This window comes from Rhinoraja longicauda, chromosome 31 (genome assembly GCF_053455715.1).
Source record: "Rhinoraja longicauda isolate Sanriku21f chromosome 31, sRhiLon1.1, whole genome shotgun sequence".
Lineage (NCBI taxonomy): Eukaryota > Metazoa > Chordata > Chondrichthyes > Rajiformes > Arhynchobatidae > Rhinoraja > Rhinoraja longicauda.
In genome coordinates this window covers 12,247,465-12,269,557 of record NC_135983.1, presented here as the reverse complement: position 1 = coordinate 12,269,557, position 22,093 = coordinate 12,247,465, and the positions used below count along the sequence as shown (strand labels likewise).

Genomic DNA, 22,093 nt, shown 5'->3' with positions numbered 1-22,093 from the left:
ACGTATAAATAGTACAAATACAAAGGCAGGAAATCGATGTCAGCGGAGGCAGGTGGATGATACCGAGGATATCATGGGTTATGGGGAGAAGGCAGAAGAATGGGTTTAGAAGGGAAAGATAGATCGGCCATGATTGAAAGGCGAAGTACACTTGATGGGCCGAATGGCCTAATTCTGCTCCTATCACTTATGAACATGAATTTATACCAGTCACGTTGTGCTCCAAGTATGTCACCAGGCCTCTGAGATACCAAAGATGGTACACAGCAACAGCTTTGGCCACTTGGGTCCAAACTCACTACAGTCAGGCACAGAAATCATCCCTAATGCTAAATAATCACTCAATCTCAATTAGTCCTAAATCATTCACACATCTGCATCCCCTAAGCATCATTCCACCTGACATGGAGCAGGTTCTGGCAGCCACTATTCTTGTACGTCCTGACCCTTATCGGCCATCCAGACGTACCACTGTGATCTGTTAATGTCTGGTGCCAAGTGGACTACAGGAACGTGGGGGGGTTTGGGTGTGAGGATGCTTTCCACGCAGAGATAGAACATCAATTCATACGTGATAGGAACAGAATGTGGCTTTTCAACCCATCAAGTCTACTTCGCCATTCAATCATGGCTGATCTATCCTGTGCTGTCTTTACCCCATTCTCCTGCCTTCTCCCCATAACCCCTGACACCTGTACTAATCAAGAATCTATCTAACTCTAGCTCAAAATTATCCATTGACTTGGCCTCCACAGCCTTCTGTTAAAAAAAAAAGCTGGTCAACAAAAAAATCTAATAGTTTGGCACAGCAATTGCTCATGTATATCTGAAGTTTAGACTATAATACAGCTCTTTGCAAGGCAGCTAAAATACAGCGAGGGAAAAGAATGATACTCGCGGTCACCCACAATAAAACAACAGGAACAAAGGTCAGGCAGCAAATTAGAGCCGGTGCTTTAGCTCGTTTACATATTCTCTGGCCTGGACCCTTCATCTCTCTCTCTCTCTCTTTCTCCTTAAATACACATTACTCAGAAACCCGGAGACACAAGAGACTGCAGTTACTCTTCAGCAAACACTTGATCCATAACCTTTTGTGCCTTGGTGATACAAGAGCTTAACTAGATATTTCGTCAAACATTGGGAGAGTTTCTGCCTCCACCATCCTCTCATTCCAGATTGCAACTATTGCCTGCTGACAATAATTCTTCTTTATATCCCCTCTAAATGTCCTTTTTTCTCGCCTTAAACTATAGTGTCTGGTTATGGACACTCATCATTTTGTAATAATGCCCCTCATAACTTCAAGGTTTCAAGGTCAGTTTATTGTCACATGTACCAATTAAGGTACAGTGAAATTTGAGTTACCATACAGCCAAACTAAGTGAAAAGCAACAAGACACACAACCACATAAAAGTTAACATACACATCAATCACAGTGGTACACATTGCAAGTTTTACTGTTCTGGTCATTATCAGTTAAGGGTATTCTATTAGCCCATACATTCCCTTGGCTCTGAATGGTTCAATCCTCTATGAATTCCCAGGCAGTTAAAGAATCATACAGTCACACAGAATGGAAATAGACTCTTCGTCCAACTCGTCCATGCTGGCCAAGATGCCCATTTAAGCTAGTCCCATTTGCCTGCGTTTGGCCCATATCCCTCCAAACCTTTCCTATCCATGTGTCTGTTTACATGTCTTTCAAAAGCTGGTAGCACCTGCCTCAACAACCTCCTCTGGCAGACTCACCACCCTCTGAGTGAAAAAAGTTGCCTCTCAGTTGCCAATTAAATTTTTTCCCTCTCACATTAAACCCATGTCCTCTTATTTCCGATTCCCCTCCCCTGGGGAAAAGACTGTGCATTCACCATATCTACTCCCCTAATGATTTTATACACATCTACAGTATAAGATCACCCCCTCAGCCTCCTGTGCTCCTAGGAATAAAGTCCTAGCCTTCCCAACCTCTCCCTGTAACTCAGGCCCTTGAGTACTGGCAACATCCACGTAAATCTGTGCAATCTTCGCAGCTGAATGACATTAATTCACTTGGTTCGGATCCCACTCAATGCTCAGAATTGTCTCCATATTTCATTCTGTCACACTATCTCTCACCTTTCTTTCCAAAAAAACCCCCTCACTAAACTCTTCCTTTCCTTCTTGCCTCACCACTAACCTGACACACTCATTAATGCCCTTTTCCTTGGGTGGTCCGCAGGGCACTTTGAGACATCTCTCTCTCCCTGTGAATTTGCAGCAAGATGTTTTGGCTGCCCCTGAATATTGATCCCATGACAAGTTGTTGCAATGCTACCTTTCCTCACCGCTTCCTGGGCCAGCAGTTTGAGTTCCCCACAAAGGCTATTGTTACTTCTTTGCTTTTAAGTCGATTCAGTAGTTCATCATGAATGCAATGGCAATATCAGACGGACACAGAAAGATCAAAAAGCTGCAGGTAACTGCTGGAAATGGAAATATAATTAGCAGAAAGTTTTGAAATTTATGGCTCCAGCCAGAGAAAGTAAGTGAGATCTTTACAAAATGGCTTAGAAAAAAAAGACGCAAAATGCTGGAGCATGGAGAACATGGATAGATGCACCACCTTAAAAAGGCCCCCGATCCGAAACGTCACCTATCCATGTTCTCCAGGGATGCTGCCTGATCAGCTGAGTTAGTCCATTTTGTGTCTTCTTTTCTTCAATGTGGAAAGGGTCAGGGAGAGAATTCCAAAGAATCGATTTTTATCCTGTGTTATGTTAGGATTGAGAAGTGTTGAAAAGTACAAGGACTCCAGTAAATATGTAGCCTTGTACATCAGTTGTAAACATACTGAAGCAGCCATTAAGATCAATAACACATACTCAGTGATTTAAGTACTGAAGAGCTGAGCACCTACTCGTAAGGTGAACTTATACATTTTAGAATGCATATTATGGTGATAAACTATTCATTTTATGGCCTTACACATAATTCACCCACTGCTCTTTACACACACTTGATTTTTGATGGATTTCAAACATAAGTACCAAAGCATCAGTAAGTCTAATAATTAAAACTGGAATAGAAATGCCTGTGTGGTAATTCTATCATGTTTCTCGCTCAAAGCTTTGCAAGTACTGATCCCTGCAGTACACCACACAGTACAGGTATCGAGTCAAAACAAACAACCTCCACCACTATCCTCTGCCTCCCCATTCCCAGGGCAATTTTACTTACATTTCCTTTCTCAGTCCTTAAAGTGCATCCGAAGAAGTCGCCTCATTTACATGCTTTGTAGAAACAAGGAATTGCAGATACTGGTTTACAGAGATAAAGACACAAAGTGCTAGAGTAACTCAGTGGGTTGGACAGCATCTCTGGAGAACATGGATAGGTAACGTGGATGGGACAGGTGAACATGGATAGGACTCTTAGTCCCAACCTGAAACGTCACCTATCCATGTTCTCCAGAGATGCTGCCGGACCCGCTGAGTTATCCAGCACTTTGCGCTTTTTCCTTGGATCCTATGTTCCCCAACTATATGGACCAGCTTACAGTGTGGAACTTTGTCCAAAGCCTTGCTGAAGCCCAATGCAGATGTCGTCTACTGCCTTGTCTTAGTTATTATCTCAAAAACCCCATCAGGTTGGTGAAGAAAAAGTTACCCTGCACAAGGCCACATTGACTCCTCGTAATCAGAAGGAATGGATGACGTTTCGGGTCGAGACCTTTCTTCAGAGTGATGTCAGGGGGGTGGGCGGGACAGAGATAGAATGTAGTTGGAGACAGTAAGACTGGTGGGAGAACTGGGAATGCGGAGGGGATGGAGAGAGAGAGGGAAAGCAACCATCGCTGATGCAAGCAATTTAATTCCAGATTTATTTAGGAACTGGAATTCATGTCCCACAGCTGTCATGGTGGGATTCAAACTCAAGTGCCTGTATCCATCCTCCAGGCATATGCAGTTGAGTAATTTAACCAAGATGCTACCCTACTGAATTTGGTCAGCAATTTAATGATCTATAATTCAGGAGGTACACTGTATCTCTTTGCCGCGAGCTGCTGCTGATTTGTGCACAAATAGTGCTGAGCACTGTTAATTCTGCTGCAATATCTTTGGGCAAATATAAACAAAAGCAAAGTTTAATAGGTAGCAATAGATTGCCTTAACCAGATCAACAATATAATTGTATATTAACCAGCAAATTCATTGGTGAAGAAACATATAAAATGATACAGTCATATCATATCATATCATATATATACAGCCGGAAACAGGCCTTTTCGGCCCTCCAAGTCCGTGCCGCCCAGCGATCCCCGCACATTAACACTATCCTACACCCACTAGGGACAATTTTTACATTTACCCAGCCAATTAACCTACATACCTGTACGTCTTTGGAGTGTGGGAGGAAACCGAAGATCTCGGAGAAAACCCACGCAGGTCACGGGGAGAACGTACAAGTAAATACACTTCACCTTTGAAAGGTCACTTATTGGCTAGAAACTGTGCAGTGGAGAATAATTAATTCTGAAATTTAAATCCAAGTGAGATAACAGATAGATTATTCATAAAGAGAGGGAAGGAGAGAGAGAAAGTGGGAGAATGAGAGGAAGAGAAAGTGAGAGAGAGAGAGAGATTGGGAGAGAGAGGAAGAGAGAGAGAGAGAGAGAGGGGGAGAGAGAGCGAGAAAGAGAGCGAGAAAGAGAGCGAAAAAGAGAGCAAGAGAGAGCGAGAAAGAGAGCGAGAGAGAGCGAGAAAGAGTGAGAGAGAAAAAGAAAGAGAGCGAACTGGCCTCCACTGCCTTCTGAGGCAGAGAATTCCACACCTTCACCACTCTCTGACTGAAAAAGTTCTTCCTCATCTCCATTCTAAATGGCCTACCCCTTATTCTTAAACTGTGGCCCCTTGTTCTGGACTCCCCCAACATTGGGAACATGTTTCCTGCCTCTAATGTGTCCAATCCCCTAATTATCTTATATGTTTCAATAAGATCCCCCCTCATCCTTCTAAATTCCAGTGTATACAAGCCTAATTGCTCCAGCCTTTCAACATACGACAGTCCCGCCATTCCAGGAATCAACCTAGTGAACCTACGCTGCACGCCCTCAATAGCAAGAATATCCTTCCTCAAATTTGGAGACCAAAACTGCACACAGTACTCCAGGTGCGGTCTCACCAGGGCCCGGTACAACTGTAGAAGGACCTCTTTGCTCCTATATTCAACTCCTCTTGTTACGAAGGACAACATTCCATTGGCTTTCTTCACTGCCTGCTGTAACTGCATGCTTCCTTTCATTGACTGATGCACTAGGACACCCAGATCTCGTTGAACATCCCCTCTTCCTAACTTGACACCATTCAGATAATAATCTGCCTTTCTATTCTTACTTCCAAAGTGAATAACCTCACACTTATCTACATTAAACTGCATCTGCCATGTATCCGCCCACTCACACAACCTGTCCAAGTCACCCTGCAGCCTTATTGCATCTTCCTCACAATTCACACTACCCCCCAGCTTAGTATCATCTGCAAATTTGCTAATGGTACTTTTAATCCCTTCATCTAAGTCATTAATGTATATCGTAAATAGCTGGGGTCCCAGCACCGAACCTTGCGGTACCCCACTGGTCACTGCCTGCCATTCCGAAAGGGACCCATTTATCCCCACTCTTTGCTTTCTGTCTGTCAACCAATTTTCTATCCATGTCAGTACCCTACCCCCAATACCATGTGCTCTAATTTTGCCCACTAATCTCCTATGTGGGACCTTGTCGAAGGCTTTCTGAAAGTCGACGTACACCACATCCACTGACTCTCCACTGTCAATTTTCCTAGTTAGATCCTCAAAAAATTCCAGTAGATTTGTCAAGCATGATTTCCCCTTCGTAAATCCATGCTGACTCGGAATGATCATGTTACTGCTATCCAAATGCTCAGCAATTTCGTCTTTTATAATTGACTCCAGCATCTTCCCCACCACTGATGTCAGACGAACTGGTCTATAATTACCCGTTTTCTCTCTCCCTCCTTTCTTAAAAAGTGGGATAACATTTGCTATCCTCCAATCCACAGGAACTGATCCTGAATCTATAGAACATTGAAAAATGATCTCCAATGCTTCCACTATTTCTAGAGCCACTTCCTTAAATACCCTGGGATGCAGACCATCAGGCCCTGGGGATTTATCAGCCTTCAGTCCCATCAGTCTACCCAAAACCATTTCCTGCCTAATGTGGATTTCCTTCAGTTCCTCCATCACCCTAGGTTCTCCGGCCCCTAGAACATTTGGGAGATTGTGTGTATCTTCCTCAGTAAAGATAGATCCGAAGTAACGGTTTAACTCGTCTGCCATTTCTTTGTTCCCCATAATAAATTCCCCTGCTTCTGTCTTCAAGGGACCCACATTTGCCTTGACTATTTTTTCCCTCTTCACGTACCTAAAAAAACATTTGCTATCCTCCTTTATATTATTGGCTAGTTTACCCTCGTACCTCATCTTTTCTCCCCGTATTGCCTTTTTAGTTAACTTTTGTTGCTCTTTAAAAGAGTCCCAATCCTCTGTCTTCCCACTTTTCTTTGCTATGTTATACTTCCTCTCCTTAATTTTTATGCTGTCCTTGACTTCCCTTGTCAGCCACAGGTGTCTCTTACTCCCCTTAGAGTCTTTCCGCCTCTTTGGGATAAATTGATCCTGCAACCTCTGCATTATTCCCAGGAATACCTGCCATTGCTGTTCTACCGTCTTCCCTGCTAGGGCCTCCTTCCAATCAATTTTGATTAGAGGGCCACCTCTAGTCCCCTTATCAGATCAGGATCATTACACAACACTAAATCCAGAATTGCCTTCTCCCTGGTAGGCTCCAGTACAAGCTGTTCTAAGAATCCATCTCGGAGGCACTCTACAAACTCTCTTTCCTGGGGTCCATTTCCAACCTGATTTTCCCAGTCTACCTGCATGTTGAAATCTCCCATAACCACCGTAGCATTACATTTGCGACACGCCAATTTTATCTCCTGATTCAACTTGCACCCTATGTCGAGGCTACTGTTTGGGGGCCTGTAGATAACTCCCATTAGGGTCTTTTTACCCTTACAATTCCTCATTTCTATCCATACTGATTCAACATCTCCTGATTCTATGTCATCCCTTGCAAGGGAATGAATATCATTCCTTACCAGCAGAGCAACCCCACCCCCTCTGCCCACCTGTCTGTCTTTTCTATACGTTGTGTACCCCGGGAAGGTCCCAGGGAAGGAAACGAGTTCATTACAAGGGCTCCAGGAAAGAATGAGTTCAGCCATATGTTCATGGAAGGAGATGTGAAAGATATTGAGGCAGTGCAGCATAGGTTCACAAGGTTAATCCCTGGGATGGAGGGACTGTCATATGAGGAAAGATTGGAAAGACTAGGCTTATATTCACTGGAGTTTAGAAGGACAAGAGGGGATCTTATAGAGACGTATAAAATCATAAAAGGACTAGACAAGCTAGATGCAGGAAAAATGTTCCCAATGTTGGGTTGTCCAGAACCAGGGGACACAGTCTAAGAATAAAGAGGAGGCCATTTAAAACTGAGGTGAGAAGAAACTTTTTCACCCAGAGAGTTGTGAATTTGTGGAATTCTCTGCCACACAAGGCAGTGGAGGCAAATTCACTGGATTAATTTAAAAGAGAGTTAGATAGAGCTCTAGGGACTAGTGGAATCAAGGGATATGGGGAGAAGGCAGGCACAGGTTACTGATTGTAGATGATCAGCCATGATCACAATGAATGGCGGTGCTGGCTCGAAGGGCCAAATGGCCTCCTCCAGCACCTATTTTCTATGTTTCTATGTTTCTATATGCACGTGTTCATGACTGGCTTAGATAGAGGAAAGCTGTACCCAGTAGAAGATGGTTCAAGGACGAAAGGGATTTAAAACTGTGGTCATTTACAGTATCAATGATAACTTCCAAGGGGGAAATTGATAGGCACCTACTAATACAACTTGAAATGGAAAAAAGCTGGGGAACAGTCGTGCGGGAGCTGGTGTTGACTATATAGATTGGATGCATTGTTTGTATCATATTTGGAGGAGTATTTTGTAGCTCAGACAGCATTTGAAAAGATATGCACCTATTAGACTGAGTGCTTTCAGCACAGATATATTGAAGGGCCTTACCACCACCACCATTTCCTTTCTAGGGGTTTTACTACCCCTAACCTACAATACACTGCCAGAATTGTCTAGACACAAAATGCTGGAGTGACTCAGCGGGACAGGCAGTATCTCTGGAGAGAAGGAAGGGGTGAAGTTTCGGGTTGAGACACTTCTTCAGATGTTTGCTGGATAACTGATTACCAGGATAAGTTCCGGTAGCCACCATCAGTCGCTATGTAATGGCTTATTCCTTTCATCTTTTGGTTTGAATCATAACCAACAACATCACCACACTCACACTCTCATTCATTTCACTAAACGGCATGGGAACGGGTCCTTTGGTTCACTGAGTCCACACCAACTACAAAGCACCCTGCATACGCTAATCTTATTTTTACCCTCTCCACATATCCATCAACTGCTCAGATTCTAATCACACACACACACACACGCACAAACGCACGCACAAACGCGCGCGCACACACACACACGCACATACGCGCGCACACACACACACAAACACAGGGAGAAATTTTTGAGTGGCCAATTGACCAACTAATGCACATATTTTCAAATTCAGGAGGAAACTGGAGTACCCAGAGGAAACCCACAAGGTCACAGGGAGAATGTACAGACTCCACACAGACAGGATTGAACCCGGGTTACTGGACTTGTAAGGCAGCAGCTTTACCAGCCACAGATTCAGATTCTATGAAAGAAAATACTACAACAAATTCCTTCCATTGGATAATATATTCCATCTTTAAAGTGCGTTATACAATATAAATTGAAATGGTTCCAACATCATTCCTCCTGGTTTGGACATCATGAAATGAGGAAAGTGTAAAAATTACCAAGTCTAATATACGATGGTTTCATTTGGAACTCATTTTTTTTAAAGAAAACATTGCAAATGTGAAGTGCTTTAAATTGATTTCCCATTAATTCTACCGTACTGGTGCTGAAAAATCAATATTAAAACTGCCAAATTGTTTCCCAAACCTATATTTTGGTGTTTATTGACATTATTTGAGGAAGGACATTCTTGCTACTGAGGGAGTGCAGCGTAGGTTCAAGAGGTTAATTCCCGGGATGGCGGGACTGTCATATGATGAAAGAATGGAGCGACTGGGTTTGTATTCACTGGAATGAGAGGGGATCTTATAGAAATATATAAAATTATTAATGAATTGGACTAGATGTAGGAAACATGTTCCCGATGTTGGGGAAGTCCAGAACCAGGGGCCACAGTTTAAGAATAAGGGGTAGGCCATTTAGAACTGAGATGAGAAAAAACTTTTTCACACAGAGTTGTGAATTTGTGGAATTCTCTGCCTCAGAAGGCAGTGGAGGCCGATTTACTGGATGCATTCAAAAGAGAGATACTCTTATGGGGAGAAGGCAGGAACGGGGTACTGATTGTGGATGATCAGCCATAATCACATTGAACGGTGGTGCTGGCTCGAGGGTCGAATGACTTACTCCTGCACCTATTGTCTATGTATCTATGTATTATTCTATATATATAATTTCATATAATAATAATAAATATAGTAATAAAATAATAAATATAAATAAGAGATCGGAAGAATTCAGATGACCAACGCACAATTTAATTATGGTCTTTTAAATTCATTTTCACCAAAGAGCTCACACATTCCTGACAGCACCGTGTACAACAGATTTCATCTCACATTGACTAATGAACTTGCGAGCAGAAGTAGACTTTGTGCTGTAGAACTGCAGAGTGTGAAAAATGATTTTTTTAAAGCATTTAACACATTATTTACTCATTCACTCACAACTCAGTGTGTTTAAACGCACAGTGGTCACACCCATGTTAACATTAACATAGACTTAAAAGATATTCTTACCCGAGAAAACTCCTGTTCACGCATTGAGGAGCGAAAGGAAAAAAGAAACAATCAGTTACAAGTCAGAAAGGAACAGATTAAAAAAGATTAAACATTGATTTCTTTCATTGTTCGTGAGGGAGTTCGTTACTTTTGGGATTGGGTGATAATTTGGCTGGGAACACTGGGCTTTTCATTTGAGTTTGAACACAACGCAAGGTGATGGGGAAAACAACTTTGTGTCCTTCACCCGAGATTCACTGGAATTGTGGAGGATTGACCTCAGAATATGCAAGAGTGCTACTCAAAATTCAGCTCCTCGTTGTAAACAATTCCCAGAAAGACCCAAGGTCGGCTGGTTGTGACAATAAGGCAGCACTAGCTCATATAACCTTCAGCTGTCTGAGCCTCAGCACCAGAACAGTTCACACCACAGCCACACTGCCCATTCCTCAGTTTGATCATCTGAGGGATTTTTCACAAAGAACATTCAAACCATTCATTTGATTGAGGGAAATATTTCTGTTTTTAAATATGTCAAAGGATCGTTGAATCATTTTGCACAGATGGAAGCCATTCAGCCCATTGAGTGAATGCAGGAACAATCTCATCAGTGCCATTCCCTGGTTCCATCCTCTTCACCCTGCAGACCATTCTCTCGAGTACCTTCCCAATTCTCTTTTGAAGGCAATAGTTGATACCACTAGTGAACACAAGATCCAAACTTGACTGAGTAAAACGTTTTTTTTAATCCACATTTCCTTGGTACGTTTTGATTGCAAAGCAACATCTAACCTACTTGCAGCATGAAAAGAGATGATATTCCTTGGAAATTAAGTATTTAGAGGGTAGAAACGAGGAACTGCAGTGGCTGGTTTACACAAAAGGATATAAAAGTGCTGGAGTAACTCAGTGGGTCAGGCAGCATCTCTGGAGAATATGGATAAGTGACGTATGGATAACTTCTACTGGGTTTTTAACTTATTGAACTTCTTTTTTTAAATTTGTTTATTATATTAACTATTGAGTATCGAATTTACAAAGTTGTTGTGCTGCTGCTGCTGCAGGTAAGAATTTCATTGTTCCATTTCAGGATATATGCCAATAAAACACTCTTGGCTCTCTTGACTCTTCAAATACTGAACACATGCCCCCAATCACAAGTTGTATGTTCACGCATGAAAACTGTGGGCAGATGGATTTCCCCAAATCCAACTTCTAGCCAGGACTAGGACAGTATGGAGGCTGATTGTCATGCTCTTTCGAATTAAGTAGCCCTTGATTTCTCCCCATCACTTTGAAGAATGGTCGCTCAGCAGAACAACTAGGAAGCCTTGTCTTTAGACACACATTCCAAATTATTCAAAACTCAGGATAAAGAGGAACAAAATGACAGAGTGATGACACAGTTCATTTAGCTTGAACAATGTCAAAGCAATAATCGTTCCCCCAAAACAACAGCTCTTAGCTGCACAGGCAGAATACAATAATTTGGACAAAGCTGGAGGAATCGTACGTTCGATTCATTAAGGCACAACACAATAAAACTGTTTCAATAAAAACTGCGAGTTGCTTATAATGAAGAAATTCATAACAATATTGACAAGCTGCTCATCTAAGCAGAGCAATTTATTTATGAGATGCATGTGATGGTGCCGGGATATTTGCAAAGAGCCTCTGGAGGCACAAATAAATTGTGTGTGAATATACTTTCATAATTGAGGAATTGAATTTTTATATTAAACAATCTCATAACACTGGATCGCTGTTTATCCAGAAGCTGCCTATTGCCTCCCGCTCTGTAAAACTGTCAGCAAATGGAGCCTCGGAGTGGTTCCTCGTCGACTCCACGTTTTAGCTCAAACTGAGCACACAAGGTCATATTTCCAAAGCAAATGACCATCTTAAAATTATTACTTTGACTTGTGCTTCATCGACCCTGCAGAAGGAGATGCATATTTCATTCAAATCTTCAGCATTTCTTTATTTCTCACAAGCCGTAAACCATGGCTGCAATTGGTTAGCTATTATATGTGTCTGCATTAAGATTTTTTACCAATCTTAGCTGATGGCACTGAGCGTGGTGCTAATTTTCTACATGGGGCTTGTGTTACTCTGACTTGTTGACGGATGATGGCTTGTCAAGTCATACAGCACAGAAACAAGCCCTTTGGCCCACCGAGTCCATGCTGAACGACACTAATCCCAATTACCAACACTTGGATTGGAGCCTTCTTTGTCTTGGAGATTCAAGTGCTGGCTTGGATGTTTCTTAAGGGTTGTTAGGGTACCTGCCTCCACCATTCACTCAGGCAGTGTGTTCCAGATTCCGATCTGTGTTCCACTACATGGTCAAAGGAAGGCAAATAGCTGCAGGGAGGGAGTCAGGGAAGAGGGGTAACCAGCTGCACAAGGCTCGGTAGAAATAGTTACAGCGGCACGGTAGCGCAGCGGTAGAGTTGCTGCTTTACAGCGAATGCAGCGCCGGAGACTCAGGTTCGATCCTGACTACGGGTGCTGCACTGTAAGGAGTTTGTACGTTCTCCCCGTGACCTGCCTGGGTTTTCTCCGAGATCTTCGGTTTCCTCCCACACTCCAAAGACGTACAGGTATGTAGGTTAATTGACTGGGTAAATGTAAAAAATTGTCCCTAGTGGGTGTAGGATAGTGTTAATGTGCGGGGATCGCTGGGCGGCGCGGACTTGGTGGGCCGAAAAGGCCTGTTTCCGCGCTGTATATATATGATATGATATGATATGATATTTACTCAGTTTTCTACTGTACCTCAGATCAACCTCAGTGGGAATTAAGTCTTGACACATGCCAGAAAAATTCCCAGGTTCACCATCAACACAGATGAAGCTTTTGATGAAGTCAGATGCACATGTAGGATGAAGTGCAGGTACGATGAAAAACTTGATTACAGGAGGATCACGGCCAAATAGATTCACACAAGACTTAAATTATACAAGACAATTAAAAAGATTGTGCAAATAACAAAACATGAGTGCAAAAACACAACGAGTAACTAGTCCATGGTAGTGCAAAAGGTGGTCTGTAGATTTTAGTTAGTTTAAGTTTAGAGATCCAGCATGGAAAAAGGCCTTTCAACTGGCTAAGTCAACACTGACCATCGATCTCCCATTCACACCAGTTCTATATTAGTGTAAGAAAATAACTGCAGATGCTGGTACAAATCGAAGGTATTTATTCACAAAATGCTGGAGTAACTCAGCAGGTCAGGCAGCATCTCAGGAGAGAAGGAATGGGCGACGTTTTGGGTCGAGACCACTTTTGCATCCGCTCCCTGCACACTAGGGGCAATTTACAATGACCAGTTAACCTACAAACCTGAATGTCCTAGAGCATTTGAAGGTTGACAAATCTCCCAGGACTGATCAGATATCCCCAAGGGCACCGTGGGAAGCTAGGGAAGAAATTGCACGTGTCCTGGCTGAGATACACGAGTTATCTTAAGATGCGGGCGAGGTGCCGCAAGACTGTTGTGCCTCTATTGAAGAAAGAAACCTGGGAATTATAGGCCGGTGAGCCTAATGTCTGTGGTCAGAAAGTTACCAGAGAGTATTCTGAGCGGTAAGATAAGATATACATGCATTTAGGAGATTTAATGGAGGTGCTGATGTACCATTTTGACAGCATGAGCTGGGAACAGCTGAGGGTGGGGGGGGGGGGGGGGGTGTATAAGGGAACACAATTTTAAGACTTGCGAGAACCAAAGAAATGCTGAAGTTTTGAATAAAATATGCATCTCCTTCTGCAGGCTCGTGGAAGCACACATTAAAGTGATCATTTTCAGGTGGCCTTTTGGTTTGCAAATCTGACCTTGTGCGCTTAGCTTCAGCTAAAATGTGATGTCGATGAGGAACTACACCGAGGGTGTAAGGACATAGTAAGGGTGACAGACTGGAAGAAACTGACTACTTCCAGAGACCCTCAGGTGAGATGTAACTGACCATTCCAAAGGGCCTCATCACACCAGGAGTGACCGATTACTCCAGGGAACGTCAGACCAGGAACAATTGACCACTCCTCAGGCCAGGCAGAGATCCTCAGACTGCAAGTAGTTCACCACTCCAGGAACCCTGAGACAAGAGCAAGTGACAATCCCAGGTACCTTCAGATTGAGAGGAAGTGACCACCACAGAAACCCTTAAACCAGGAGAGACTGGTCAGCCTGGAGGGTCCCGGGCCCCTCGGACCAGAAGCAAGTGACCATGCCAGAGACCCTCAGACCAGGAGTACCCCTAGGGACCACCACTGGATTCCAGCACTAGCTGTGCACCTGACACAATTTGTTCAAGAGACTTGAATTCACTGGGGAGTAATCTGCACCCAAGTGACATCTTCCTCCACTTCAGCTAAAGAATTTCCACTGAGATTAATTTTTTTAGTTCATTGCAAAGTAAAGATCAACATTTTGTCCAAAAAAAAGGCAAAAAATATTTTGCAGCCTGGCAAAAACAGATTAAACCTGGATAATTCAATCTCATCTGTATGATGCAGGCACTATTAATAGTGAGCCGAGAGCTCACAAGGAATACAACACAGGTAAATGTAAAGGAGGACCCGGCGTGTGGGGACCGCCGTGGGGGAGGGGGAAGAACAATGGTGACCCGGCGTGTGTGGACCGCCGTGGGGGAGGGGGAAGAACAATGGGGACCCGGCGTGTGTGGACCGCCGTGGGGGAGGGGGAAGAACAATGGGGACCCCGCGTGTGTGGACCGCCGTGGGGGAGGGAGAGGGGAGAAGAACAGAAACATAGAAAATAGGTGCAGGAATAGGCCATTCAGCCCTTTGAGCCAGCACCGCCAATTCAATGTGATCACGGCTGATCATCCAAATTCAGTACCCTCTTCCTGCTTTCTCCCCATATCCCTTAACTCCCTTAGGCCTAAGAGATATGTTTAACTCTCTCTTGATTACACCAAGGTAGACCTGAACAAAGGTAGACCTGGCGCGGGATACTTGTAACGTTATTTAATTGCTCTTTATGTGGTGACTATTTGCATACCATGGGCATGCAAGCAAATAATTTCACTGTGACTTGTCATATGCGACAATAAAGTATTCATTCATCATTCACAGGTAAATTTAGAGTCCATGGGGTGGGGGTGGGGGGGGGTGGGGGGGTGGGGGGGTGGGGGGGGGAGGTGGGGGTGCAACACCGACAGCTGAATACTGCAAAGACCTGATGTTACTCACGTGAAGGCAAAGGCCACGAGAGCTCCGCTGACAACAATGAAGTCCAGAATGTTCCAAAGATCTCGAAAGTAAGAGCCAGGATGTAGTATCAGACCTAAATTAATCATCTTGTGAAAGGGAGTAAGGTAAAGAAAAAATAATTTTGCAAGTGGGAAAAACATAGCAATTAATTTTGACGGACTCCCGTGCTGCTGGAGTTCAAAAGTGTCAGGAGGAACTGCAGATGTTGGTTTAAACTGAAGACAGAAATAAAAAGCTGGAGTAACTCAGTATTAAAGACTTTGGCATAAAAACTGCACATGTCAAGTATTGATCAGCGCACTGGCTCCTGTGATCTCAGGGACACAGGTAGCTTGAGCCAACCTGATGGCAGGCCTCTTTATTGGGGTTTGCAGAGATTTGGGTGGGGGGGGGGGGACGGTTTGGAAGTGAGGATCTTTAATAATTCTCAAAGGGGTGCCAAATGTGTGAAGGGGAGGTGTACTTTGCAGGCACTGGGGCGTGTTCCCAAGTTGGAATTAAATATTCAGAATGGAGGACATCCAGCGTTTTCATTACTATGTAATCTTCCATGAGGATTCATGAATTCCATTACAATCGTTCCACTCTTTTAAATGTCTATTCTAGGTCTATGTTTATATCCTGCACTCTGTTTCCTTTCTCTTTGCACTGGTTGTTTCGTTTACAGATACAGTGCGGAAATAGGCCCCTCGGCCCACCGAGTCTGCGCCGACCAGCGATCCCCGCATATTAACATTATCCTACCTACACACACTAGGGACAATTTTTACCGAGCCAATTTACCTACATACCTGTGCATCTTTGGAGTGCGGGAGGAAACCGGAGATCTCGGAGAAAACCCACGCGGTCACGGGGAGAACGTACAAACTCCGTACAGACAGCGCCCGTAGTCGGGATCGAACCCGGGCCTGCCGTGCTGCAAGCGCTGTAAGGCAGCAACTCTACCGCTGCGCCACTGTGCCGCCCTAAAGCTGTTGTACTCATGTACGGTTTTTTGATTGTCATCATGTATGGATACTTTCTTTTAACTCAGCTAACATGTAAAACAAAGTTTGACACTGTGCCTTGGTGCATGTAACAATATACCAACACTATTACCAGTGACACTGGATCTGTGGGCCAATCCGTTAGTTCTACACTTCTAGAAAATTATCACCGAAGATCTGTGAGGCTTCACCCCAAGAGATGAAGTTGATTCTTAGGTTCAACAGCAACCTTTTTAACATCCTTCAGCTTCTTCAGCACTTTAAAATTCCCAAATGATCGGAAACTGAAGGACACAAAAGGAATTTTTGAAGGACTGTTTATAAAGTTAAAGAATGAGTACTTTTGGTTTTTGAGGAATTAACAGCACATGCTTAGGAATCAATCTTTTGAAATTCATTCCTTTTTCACAAAAAAATAAACACATTTACAGTTTATTTTAATTTACTTGCCCCAGATGCACAAGTCAACTGGGGCATAGGGCTCATTTGACATAAAACTCCAGAGCTCCAAGCTCAATGTGATTGGCCTTATTAATCACAGGATTTATTGATTGCAAAATGTTTATTTCAGTAAATGAGCCAAAGAGTAATTAACTACATGCTTTCGCTCTCTTTTAAATAATAATTGTGCAGTGAATTTATGAAAAACTCATGGGAATGTTTACCTTAATCACCATTTCGAAGGTGAAGACCCCAGTGAACACATAGTCCAGGTACTTGAGAACCTAAACAGAAAATATTTTTTAATTTCAGTCTGAGTTTGCAATGGACGCGTGCTTTCAAAGTCTCAATCGCTCTGTGCTTTATTTAATTACTTGCAGCTCTGCGGTAGTGATTGAAATGGTGTGTTCGTGGAAGTTGGGAATAGTACACAGGGGATTACAGAATAATGCTGGGGCAAAAAGGATGAAACAGGAGAAATATCAACAGCTGGAGAGTGAGGCTGTGAATTACCTCATTCCATTGGGGTGGTCTCTTCAGAAAAGGGAATAAAACCTGGAGGAGGGGGCTTCAAGTAATGGCAAAAGGACAGGGAAACATACCTTTAGTTTAGGTGAGGTTTTTTTTAGTTTAGAGATACAGCGTGGAAACAGGCCCTTTGACCCGCTGTGTGCGCGCCGACTAGCGATCCCCGCGCACTAACACTATCCTACACACACTAGGGACAATTTACACTTATACCAAGCCAATTAACCTTCAAACCTGTACGTCTTTGGAGTGTGGGAGGAAACCGGAGATCCCGGGGAAATCCCACGCATGTCACAGGGCGATACAGGCAAGCACCCCGTCAGGAAAGAACCAGGGTCCCTGGCGCTGAAATGCAGCAACTCTACCGTGTCGCCACCGTGTCGCCACCACACCATACCTAATGAACTAACACCTATGACTGCCGCCTGGTTACCCTAATAACAGACAGCATCATTTGTTACATTCTGAGAGCAATATTTTATTTCCGATCATAATGATCAGCCATGATCATATTGAATGGCGGTGCAGGCTCGAAGGGCCGAATGGCCTACTCCTGCACCTATTTTCTATGTTTCTATGTTTCTATCAAACCACCTGTAAAATATGGCAGGTGTAACTTGCCATTATGGTTGCACTATTGGACAGCCCTGCTGGTTTGATCTCCTTGAGGGAGGCGTTTATGATATGAAATGCCCATTTGTGACTGTCGAAATTTAGCTTCATTCAAGGCATTAAAATAAAATACATTCGGGAATAATCCCATCACAAATTTCACCTTGTCCGGGGACCATCCCCTACACTCATGCAGCCTTCCCTCTTATTTAATTTTCTCTGGAGGTTTACAGTCACAAAATGTCATGCATTAGACAGAGCACTCCGAACCTCGGCTGCAATCAAGCAAAATACCCAGCTAATTACAGCATTATAACAATTAACGTTATTTAAATCACTCAGTCACCAGCCTGTAAGTGCCATTTCTCTCCCCCACCAGGATTTGAAGCTACCTGCTTCACACAGCATTTGATAATCTAATGCCCATTTGCACCTCTGGAATGTTCAATCACTTTCTTAATCAACTATTCAGGTGGCTTTTATTAAAGCAGTTAATTATCACAACACTGCCGTTCTCGACTAAATTAATTCCACACATTTATTACTCAGAGAAAAAAAAATCGCTGCCTCAGACTGCCGTACACTGAAATCTATTAGAATTCTCCTATTTTGATTTGTCATAGAGTGATATGATTGTTTAACCATGGGGCGTATTGCAGGGAAATGTGGATCAAATTCCATTGTACGTAGGTGAGGTTTTTTTTTCTAAACGTCGTCTCATTACCCATTATGATATCTTTGAATTTTCAAGGATGCATTGGTTAGAACGGTAAAATATTAAATAAAACTGCAAGCAACAGGAGATACAAAGGAACAGCAGATGTTAGAATCTTATGTAAAACACAGAGTGCTGGAGAAACTCAGCAAGGTCAGACAGCATCTGTGGAAGAAGTAGATGGGCAACATTGCGGTTTGGGTCTGAAACATAGAAACATGGAAACATAGAAAATAGGTGGAGGAGGCCATTCGGCCCTTCGAGCCAGCACCGCCATTCATTGTAAGAAAATAACTGCAGATGCTGGTGCAAATCAAAGGTATTTATTCACAAAATGCTGGAGTAACTCAGCAGGTCAGGCAGCATCTCAGGAGAGAAGGAATGGGTGACGTTTCGGGTCGAGACCCTTCTTCATTGTGATCATGGCTGTTCATCCACAATCAGTAACCCGTGCTTGCCTTCTCCCCATATCCCTTGATTCCACTAGCTCCTAGAGCTTTATCTAACTCTCTCTTAAATCCATCCAGTGATTTGGCCTCCACTGCCCTCTGTGCCAGAGAATTCCACAAATTCACAACTCTCTGGGTGAAAAAGTTCCTTCTCACCTCAGTTTTAAATGGCCTCCCTTTTATTCTAAGACTGTGGCCCCTGGTTCTGGACTCCCCCAACATTGGGAACAGTTTTCCTGCATCTAGCTTGTCCAGTCCTTTTATAATTTTATATGTCTCTATAAGACTTAATAAAGACTATAAGAAGAAGTATCCTGACCCAAAATGTTGCCTATCCATTCATTCCATGGATACTGCCTGACCCACTGAGTTGTTCCACACTTTGCATTCCGTTTCCACTTTGGCTGCAATCAGCAACATGACAGGGATGTGCTGGCCGTGCCGATATCAGCTTAATGTTTCTGCTTCTTATAAAGCTTGCCTGCTTTGTGTAAACCTTCTAAAAGATTTGTTGCTGACGCCATAATTAAATTCAATTGCTTATTCGTTCCTGTGCTTTGAACAAATTGATATATATATATACACACTCAACCTTTATCACTAGAAAATAAATAGTTTTGTAAGGAGCACACATCCACCATGTGTAAGTGAAGCAGACTTTAAATCACTGAAAAGAATTTAAAAGACTGATATCCATCAGCCAGTCCCATAGTTAAAAACTGTTAAAAGTTAACGGGATTACTTTGAAGAGCCATGGCCAGAGAATAGGGCATCGCAGAAGCTTGTCATGTTTATTACCAGTGTTGCAGGGAGTTTGGCTTATTTTGTGGGTCGGGATAGCATCTAACTCAAAGTTATGTTACTTGTGCTACAAGTGCCATAATCGTTTAGCAGGTTGGGCTGATTTCTGGCAAATTGCACCTTCCTTTGACTGGAAACACAGGTTTAACAATATTACCAAAGCCGACGAAGCAAAGCCTCTCTCTGACCAAACCGTGTAACTCTTGTGCTTTGTGAGAAATCACTCCATGTTATTGGTTTAACTGATTTAACAATTTCCTGCGTCGACTAATTCAAATCCACTTGCCCCCACAGTACTTTGCACAAGTTTTACTCAGGAAAATCGATGCAACAATAGACAATAGACAATAGGTGCAGGAGTAGGCCATTCAGCCCTTCGAGCCAGCACCGCCATTCAATGCGATCATGGCTGATCACTCTCAATCAGTACCCCGTTCCTGCCTTCTCCCCATACCCCCTCACTCCGCTATCCTTAAGAGCTCTATCCAGCTCTCTCTTGAAAGCATCCAACGAACTGGCCTCCACTGCCTTCTGAGGCAGAGAATTCCACACCTTCATCACTCTCTGACTGAAAAAGTTCTTCCTCATCTCCGTTCTAAATGGCCTACCCCTTATTCTTAAACTGTGGCCCCTTGTTCTGGACTCCCCCAACATTGGGAACATGTTTCCTGCCTCTAATGTGTCCAATCCCCTAATTATCTTATATGTTTCAATAAGATCCCCCCAATTGGTGATTTTTGAAACTTTGACCACTTCTTGACTAATTCTGGTGCACCCTGCGGATTTAATGGTAAAGTTCCTTCTGGTTACGGTAAGCTTTAAAGAGAGCATTTGCAGCTGCACTGGTTTTGCGGGCGCACTGGGATGACAGTTGTTGGTTGGGTGTCGTAGCCACTTACATTGTTACTGGGTGAGTCGGCCTGGACAGGGTCCTCTGCTGCCAGTGCGATGCTGCTCATTGTGATCACCAGCAGGATACACATCTCAAAGTAGCGCAGATTTACAACGTAGTGGCACGCTCTGCGAACACTAAAAACACAGGTGAATGTACCTTTACATCAAAATCGACTCTGGCAAGAAAGAGCAATATCAAAGGGTACAACCATAAGCAATTATTCTGAAGTTTTTGGGAACCGCATAAGGTTCTTAAATATCCCTATTCACAACCAGAGCAGAGCTGAACTACTATCTACCTCTTTGGTGACCCTCGGGCTATCCTTGATCGGGATTTACTGGCTTTACCTTGCAATAAATGTTATTCCCTTATCGTGTACCTGTACACTGTAGATGGCTCGATTGCAATCATGTATTGTCTTTCCGCTGACTAGGTAGCACGCAACAAAAACTTTTAACTGTACCTCAGTACACATGACAATAAACAACACTTAACTCAACTAAGAACAGAAAATCTGTAGGACTTTCAGTAGGATTCGGGATCAGTACATTATTTCGGTACAATTCGCTAATTGGGGATGTGCTTCGGTACGGCAATACGACTGTTTGCAAGAAAATAATTTCACTGTGCATTTGCACGTGACAATAAATACACCATTAAACTATTGAACCATTTAAAAGTACAGCACCGGAGTAGGCCACTCAGCCCACAACCTCTGTGTTGAACATCCTGATTAGACAATAGACAATAGACAATGGGTGCAGGAGGAGGCTATTCGGCCCTTCGAGGCAGCACCACCATTCAATGTCATCATGGCTGATCATTCTCAATCAGTACCCCGTTCCTGCCTTCTCCCCATACCCCCTGACTCCGCTATCCTTAAGAGCTCTATCCATACCATACCATACCATACACATACAGCCGGAAACAGGCCTTTTCGGCCCACCAAGTCCGTGCCGCCCAGCGATCCCTGTACATTAACACTATCCTACACCCACTAGGGACAATTTTTACATTTACCCAGCCAATTAACCTACATACCTGTACGTCTTTGGAGTGTGGGAGGAAACCGAAGATCTCGGAGAAAACCCACGCAGGTCACGGGGAGAACGTACAAACTCCTTACAGTGCAGCACCCGTAGTCAGGATCGAACCTGAGTCTCCGGCGCTGCATTCGCTGTAAAGCAGCAACTCTACCGCTGCGCTACCGTGCCGCCAGCTCTCTCTTGAATGAAAAGATGGACAAAGTTGAAAGGAGATATGCAGGACAAGATTTTTATGCAGAGAATGGTGGATTCATCTACCTCTACTCCTTGCACACCCATGTGCCTATCTAAAAGCATCTTAAACATCACTATCATATCTGCCTCCACCACCAACACTAGCAGTGGGTTCCAGGCACCCACCATTCTCTGCATAAAAATCTTGTCCTGCACA

The 22,093-nt window shown here is 43.4% G+C and overlaps 1 protein-coding gene across 1 annotated transcript in view; it reads right to left on the bottom strand.

Annotated features, from left to right (window-relative positions):
* The window catches only part of cacna1ba (calcium channel, voltage-dependent, N type, alpha 1B subunit, a), a 542,697-nt gene that overhangs the window by 104,017 nt on the left and 416,587 nt on the right, over positions 1-22,093 (bottom strand). The window contains exons 25-28 of the mRNA XM_078425960.1: positions 20,661-20,790; positions 16,881-16,940; positions 15,209-15,315; positions 10,007-10,018 (exon numbers count right to left, since the gene is read on the bottom strand). Of these exons, the coding sequence (XP_078282086.1) occupies positions 10,007-10,018; positions 15,209-15,315; positions 16,881-16,940; positions 20,661-20,790 (309 nt within the window). The remainder of the gene's footprint in view (positions 1-10,006; positions 10,019-15,208; positions 15,316-16,880; positions 16,941-20,660; positions 20,791-22,093) is intronic.